General features: G+C 48.3%; 1 protein-coding gene across 1 annotated transcript; it reads left to right on the top strand.

Annotated features, from left to right (window-relative positions):
- Nucleotides 1-241: 241 nt before the first annotated feature.
- On the top strand, nt 242-6,656 carry DLAT (dihydrolipoamide S-acetyltransferase; the record flags this gene model as incomplete). The annotated part of the gene is made up of 13 exons (XM_010149778.1): nt 242-343; nt 692-816; nt 935-1,091; nt 2,235-2,361; nt 2,716-2,915; nt 3,413-3,572; nt 3,890-3,957; nt 4,336-4,422; nt 4,516-4,623; nt 5,198-5,313; nt 5,585-5,747; nt 5,899-6,035; nt 6,370-6,656. Coding segments are annotated over 13 exons (1,680 nt in total), but the record flags the coding sequence as incomplete, so codon positions are not given.
- Between the last annotated feature and the right edge of the window lie 504 nt (nt 6,657-7,160).

Below are 7,160 nucleotides of genomic sequence, written 5' to 3'. Positions count from 1 at the left end.
TAGTATCCCTCTTGGTGCCCTGGTCCCTTTGCCTAGCTTCCCTCTTGGTGCCCTGGCACATCTCTGCCCCTTCTCGCTCAGCCCATCAGCACCCCAGGGCTGCTTTCCCCTGGGCCTTTTCCAGCACGTTGGAGGCAGTCCTGACCTGCTGGTTTCCCCTGTGCGCCCTCCCGTCCCAGTCAGCCCTGCGCCTGGGGTTCCTCCCGTCTGGCTGTTGGTAACACTCCCTTTTTCTTCACAGGTGGCCTTGCCAGCTCTGTCCCCCACCATGCAGATGGGCACCATCGCGCGCTGGGAGAAGAAGGAGGGCGACAAGATAGGTGAAGGGGAGCTCATAGCAGAGGTATCCCGGGGACGTTGGCTGGGCTGTGTTTGTCACGAGCTGCCTGTGCATCCTGGGTTCTGTCCCTGACTGCCTTCGCTGGAACACAGATTGTGGGTTCGGGATCGCGGATCCAAACAGATGCTGTTGGGAACAAGTGGCCAACAGCCTTTCAGAGCTGGCTGCTGCTTTTCCTCTTTGTGAGCAGGAGCAGCACTTCACCTGTTTGAGAGCTGCTTTCCTGCAGCTGGTGCCACAGGGTGCTCTTTTTCAGAACTGTGTATTGTGACCCTGCGCTGTCGGGCTGGAAGGCTCTGAGCTCGCTGGTCTTTGCTGCTGCTGTAACGATCCTCTTGTTCTCTTTCAAAGGTGGAGACAGACAAAGCAACAGTTGGCTTTGAGAGCCTGGAGGAATGCTACTTGGCCAAGATCCTGGTGCCAGAGGGAACAAGAGATGTTCCTATTGGGGCCATAATATGTATCACAGTAGAAAAGTACGTATTTTGCTAACCCTTGAGCTGAATTTCCTCTCTTGGGGCTTCTTGGATGCCTTGTGTGAAAGGCTTAGAGACAGTCCTCTGACTGTTTTTGTGGTTCTGTGTTTTCTTCTAGGCCTGAACATGTTGATGCCTTTAAAAATTACACTCTGGATTCTGCAGCGTCTGCCCCCCCCGCAGCCTCAGTGCCTCCCCCTCAAGCTGCAGCTCCCTCATCACCACCCCCGCCTTCTCCTCAGGCTCCTGGCAGCTCTTATCCTCCTCACATGCAGGTAAGAGAGCATTGCTGATGAGTTAAGGTTTGTGGCACTCCCTTCCTGTCCTCGGCATTGCTAGCTCTGGGACGTTGTGTCATAAATTCTACCTGGAGTGGAAGTTATTCGCTGTGGTTGCAGGCCTGTGTGCCACTCGAACTGCTCCATGCTTAAAGCAGGTGCTCGGGGAGGTCCCAGAAGCAGGAAATTATTTTAGCATCCCATGTGCTAGTAGAGGAGAGACTCGTCTCTCCAGGATTGTCATGCAGTACGGAAAAACGTGATACATTTATATTAGTTCTGGTATAAGGAAACCTCGTGCGAAGCGTGAATGAGGTCCGAAGACCCTCCCTGCCTCTCCAAGCAGACCTCAGGTCTGTGATACTCATGAACACACTCGATGTGTTTGTGGGTGACCAGTAATGAGTTGTACCTGAGGATAATTATTTTTACCTTGCTTAGATACTGAAGTGTTCATCCACTGCTGTTGTGTTTGAGCACTCTGTAGTAGGGTATTGCTGTGACAATCCTTTGAAAAAGAGCATTTGGTATGCTACAGCTCATTTCGCAGATGAGACACGTGGGAACTGATCTCTCTGTGCTATGCAGAGTTAGTAATTGAGTAAAGCTTCGTTAAAGGCTGCTTCATCTGACTTGTGCTTTAGCCACTCGACTTGCTTATTCCCCACGGTTGGCCCTATCTGCCTAGTTCTGCTGTGAAGCTGTGCCTACACGTGGTGTGTCTGTTGCACAGCTGCGTGCATCCGCACACCTACAGCATCTCCGAGTGCTCCCTGGGATACAAGTCTGTACAGCTTTTAAAGGGGCCAGACCTCTTTGTCGCAGAGTAGCTCGCCTCGGTCTTCGTTTTAGCCTTGCAGGTAGTAGCTGCAAGACGTTCCCAAGGTGATGGTGGGAATAATTGTTTTGATATATAGATTTCTTGCCTTTTGCTTGCTTTTTTGCTTAGGCCTTGATAAAAGAAGCCACATGAGCAGTATGGCATCATACTGTGCTGTAATGGAGCCAGATCTAGAAGTGCATTAAAGGCTGGTAAACCTACTTCTTTAGGTTGGCATCGTTCGGTCAGGAGTTAAAACTGTGTTCCTGTTCCCTTTGGATTACCAGAGTCTGATTGACTTGTATGTTCTGGCTTCCCAGGTCACGCTCCCTGCCCTGTCGCCAACCATGACAATGGGCACGGTGCAGAGATGGGAGAAGAAGGTTGGGGAGAAACTGAATGAGGGAGACTTACTGGCAGAAATTGAGACAGATAAAGCCACAATAGGTGAGTCCAAAGCCAGGAATGGATGAGGTGCCCTTAAAAGGAGAGGATCCAGAGCAGCCTCTGTGCCAGCTGTACTCCTGGCTGCTCAGGATGTGAAGCTGTGGGGCAACTAAAACAGGTTTTGTTTACTTCTCGTGCCATTGGAGCTCTTAAAAACACTTGTACTCCTTCATCAGTCCTTCTTGGTAACACACAGTGCCTGGAGATGTTTCCCCAGCTGTTGTACTGAAAAGGATTCTCTTGCCTGCTATATAGGGGACAGGGCTTTCGCTACCTACATCTTCAGAAGCAGCGTTTAGAGGAACGCTTCAGCTGCATCAGGCACCAAACCAGTTTTGTTTCTTTCCCTTATAGGCTTTGAAGTGCAGGAGGAAGGCTACTTGGCAAAAATCTTGGTGCCTGAAGGAACAAGAGATGTGCCGTTAGGAACAGCTCTCTGCATCATTGTGGAGAAAGAGTCCGATATTCCAGCCTTTGCTGACTACCAAGACACCGCGGTAGCTGACATGAAGGCACAAGCTGCTCCTCCTCCGCCTCCACCTCCTCCTCCACCAGTAAGGACCATTCTTAGCATGTGAGAGAAGTTGTGGGGACTGTTAGGAGGTCTGATCTGAACTGTTCTTCTGGTTTGACAGTGTGAAGCCCTAGGTTCACCAACAGTGTTTATGATTCTGTGCTGCAAGGCTTTCTCAGGTGTTTGTGATAGGTCACTTGAGCAATGGCTAGTTTGCCCTCCAAAGACTGGAGCCGATATTAAATCGTTACGATCTCTTCTCCAGCCTGTTGCTTCTGCCAGTTCTGATGCCTCATCCCTGAAAACTGGGAGCATAAGTAATTCATTTCACCTTTGTCTGGTGTATACTTCAGCAGCTTAGTTGGGAGAACTTCCCAGGGAGTTCTTGTTTTCATTTCTGGCACTGGGAAATTCCTCTGAATCTGAAAATTCTTTTAGATTAGGGACTGGTTTTGCTGGTCTCTTGACTGGTAGGTAGAAGGTCCGAGGCTTTTGCTGAATGACCCTGAAGCTAATGACTGTGATTCTTCTGTTAAGGTGGTGGCAACTCCCGCTGCTGCTCCTCCTCCCCAGCCCGCTGTTCCTTCCGCGCCAGCAGTTCCCACATCTGGGCCTCCCCGGAAAGGAAGGATCCTGGTTAGTCCCCTGGCAAAGAAAATGGCAGCAGAAAAAGGAATTGACCTTGCCCAAGTGAAAGGTAGGTTGCCCATCCCTTTCGTTGCTCTTGCTATCAAGTGCCGGTCCCTCTAGGTACATGCTTCCCCGTTTTCTTTCCCCCCTGTCAGGAACATCCTGGCTGTGCAGCTGTCTTCACCACAGGTTGTGCTGAGTGACTTTTCTCTGCTAACACTGGTACCTTTAGCCCCCTGTCAGGAACATCCTGGCTGTGCAGCTGTCTTCACCACAGGTTGTGCTGAGTGACTTTTTCTCTGCTGAGTAACACTGATACCTTTAGAAACAATGCGCAGTGGCAGATAATGGAAATCCTCTTTTCTTTTCCTTTGACCCTTCTAGGTACTGGACCAGATGGAAGAATCACAAAGAAAGACGTGGAGTCGTTCGTGCCACCAAAGGTTGCTCCAGTGAGTAGGCTTGAGATCTGTAAAACTGGGTGTTTTATTCTAGCGATGGAAACGCTGTGTAGAAACGCAGCTGCTGCATGGAATTGGTATGCTGGGATGGTTGAGCGACGAGGCTGTGGCGGCTGTTAGCTTGACCTCGCAGAAACACGGATAAAGGGGTTTTTTCCTTTAATTGTCCCTTTGGTATTTCACTGAGGGAGAAATACGGGGCTTGTAAAGAACCTAGTGGGTGCTGGAGAGGTGAGGCTGGAGTAGAAATACCTGCTGCTTTTAAGCAAGAGGCAGCTTAGCCTCAGCTCTTGTCCCACGTGCGGAATGACTCCGCATGGCTGATGTGTGGGTGCTGCTGTGAATTACGCTCTCGTGCTCTGACTGCAGGCGCCAGCACTGGAGGCCGTTCCCCCTGCGGTTGCAGCAGCGCCAGTGGGGACCTTCACAGATGTCCCTATCAGCAACATTCGGCGGGTAAGATGGTTTTGTTCCTTTCTGGTGGCGTTATTTGCAGTCAGGAATTTTGCAAAGTGACTTCTTTTCATGGCTCCTGTTGTATACCTGCAGGTCATCGCTCAGCGGCTGATGCAGTCCAAGCAAACGATACCTCACTACTACCTTTCTATTGATGTCGACATGGGAGAAGTACTGGTGCTAAGGAAGGAACTCAATCAGGTACCGCATTAAGGCATGGCGAGAGCGTGTGTGGGGGCGGCTGCATTCTCTCACGGGTTTGCCCGCCCTGCTTTTGGTTATATGTCATTTTGTCTTGGAAAAAAAGAGTATTTTCAGTGCCTTTTCTGGTCTGTCTGTGACAGAATGAGACTTTTTACCAAGGTCCTGTGAACTGATTTCTGACTTCTGTAGGAGGGCTGGTTGTGTTCTGCTTGGCGGTGTTCAGTTCTTCCAGTTGGAAAGTAGGGCAGAAGGGTAAGAAAGTTTTTTAAGAGTAAAAAGGGTCAGAAATTGAAGCAAAACGACAATTCCAGGCTAAGTTTAGGGAGAAACAGACATTAAAAAAAGATTGTACCTTCTTAAACTGTGAAGGAGACGCGTTCACCTCCTAAATTACCGTGGCACTTTGAATATTAACGCTTACAAGTAGCGTGATTTGTTTTCTAACGTTTTCCCTAACCAAGGCTGCGTGGCAGGGATTCTTAAAGTTACCTGAGTTCATGCAGAAGAGACAAACTAACACCTCAAATGTGGGGTTTTTTGTTTTGTTTTGGTTTTTTTTTCTAATTTTCAGGAGGTCTCGGACAACATTAAGCTTTCTGTCAATGACTTCATAATTAAAGCTTCTGCTCTGGCATGCCTGAAGGTGCCCGAGGCAAATTCTTCGTGGATGGACACAGTTATTAGGCAGTAAGTTTATGGTACGGTCGAAGCCAGAAACTTTCTTTGTTCAGTAGGGAGCTCGTGGCAAAATAGCAGACACGCTGGCATTTGGAGGGGGGAGGGTATAATGCAAAGGTTGAGGGGCTTTTGTTAAAGTGCTGAGAGACGTGTCTGAGGCCAGCGTACAAGCTGAAATAGCTGTTGCAAAATTACTAAGAATTGAGAGTTGTCTGAACAGTTGTGAAATTTCTTTAAATGATCTTGCTGGGGTAACTGGCATCTTGTTTGTGTCTTGCAGAAACCACGTGGTGGATGTTAGCGTTGCAGTCAGCACTCCTGCAGGGCTCATAACCCCCATTGTGTTTAATGCACATATAAAGGGCCTGGCTTCCATTAGTAAGGATGTGGTGTCTCTGGCAACTAAAGCCCGAGAAGGTAAACTTCAGCCTCATGAATTCCAGGTGAGAACCTTGGATTGCTGTTCAATATTGGTGCCTTTGACTTCTGTTCCGAACGAGCCAAGCCCATTTTTCTGATGTTTCAGCCATGTTTATTGATTTCCCCCTTGAAACCGCTTTGGTGAATTTGACTATGAATGTATTTTTCTTGCAGGGTGGCACTTTCACGATTTCCAATTTAGGAATGTATGGGATTAAGAATTTCTCTGCCATCATCAATCCACCTCAAGCCTGCATCCTTGCCGTTGGTTCCTCAGAGAAAAGGCTGGTGCCAGCTGACAACGAGAAGGGGTGAGTGTTGACCCGATTCTGCATATACTGAGCTTCTGAAGTCAGACTGTGAGGTAATGGTTAGTTTTCTAATACTCCCCTTAAATTATCACCCAAAGAATATTGTTGACGTGCTGCTTGCGGTACCTCCTGAAGAAGTACAGTGAGATCTTGTGCACAGGTGTCACCGGGGTGTTAAGGAGACATACAGTGGGCGATGAACAACCTGCCCCGTGTTTCTTCTTGCAGCTCCTTTGCAAGTCAAGGAAAAGCTGTTTCTGCGAGGGTGGGAGGGTTAAGCCGTGGAAAAGAGTCTGGGATCCACAAGAGTGTCAGGTTTTTTTTCTTCTTCCAGGTTTGATGTGGCCAGCGTGATGTCCGTTACGCTTAGCTGTGACCATCGTGTTGTAGACGGAGCAGTTGGAGCACAGTGGCTTGCTGAATTCAAGAACTTCCTTGAAAAGCCAGTAACCATGCTGCTATAATTTAACCGTGCAAGCAAAACTTTCCTGGGTCACACTGTTTTGTTTCAGACAAGCTATCTAGACTGTAGTGTTCAGACTTATTAAAAGAGTTCCTTTTTTATTTTAAATATGTATTATATTACCTGGTAATGTTATTACCAGTCTGTACAGAAAAAAAGTTTGCAAAAGTGCTTTTCAGAGCAATATTACAGCTACACTGTATTTTTATACAGTCAGATTACTTGCAAACTCGTCCAAAACAGAGGTAAGCATCCCAGATTTAAATATGATCTGGGCAGTAACGCGTACTGCCATCCGCTTCTAAACAGGGTGAGCAGGGGGGTGCATACCAAGCAATTCCATGACCTCGGTCTCCCCAGAATTGGAATTATAAACGCCTGCTCACAGGAGTTCAGATGAGATGGCAGCTGGCATGTACGAGTTAATGGAAGGTGAATTCCCTTGTGATCCTGTTCTCCTGCTGGGGCGGGCGACTATGACAGAGGCACTAAGGGACTGAAGCGCCTGGGAATAGTTTCTTAAAGGCCAAGTGTTGGCATTCCAGATCTCTCTTGGAATTTGGCACTGGTCTTCTCAGCTGTGTGATCCCTTTTGAGCACTTTAAGGTGAAAGAGCACTGATATCTGTGGGGTGACAGCTCTCGGATACCACAGGGAATGTG

Source organism: Eurypyga helias, unplaced genomic scaffold (assembly GCF_000690775.1).
Source record: "Eurypyga helias isolate BGI_N326 unplaced genomic scaffold, ASM69077v1 scaffold17004, whole genome shotgun sequence".
Classification (NCBI taxonomy): Eukaryota; Metazoa; Chordata; class Aves; order Eurypygiformes; family Eurypygidae; genus Eurypyga; species Eurypyga helias.
This window is presented reverse-complemented; position numbering and strand designations above follow the sequence as displayed.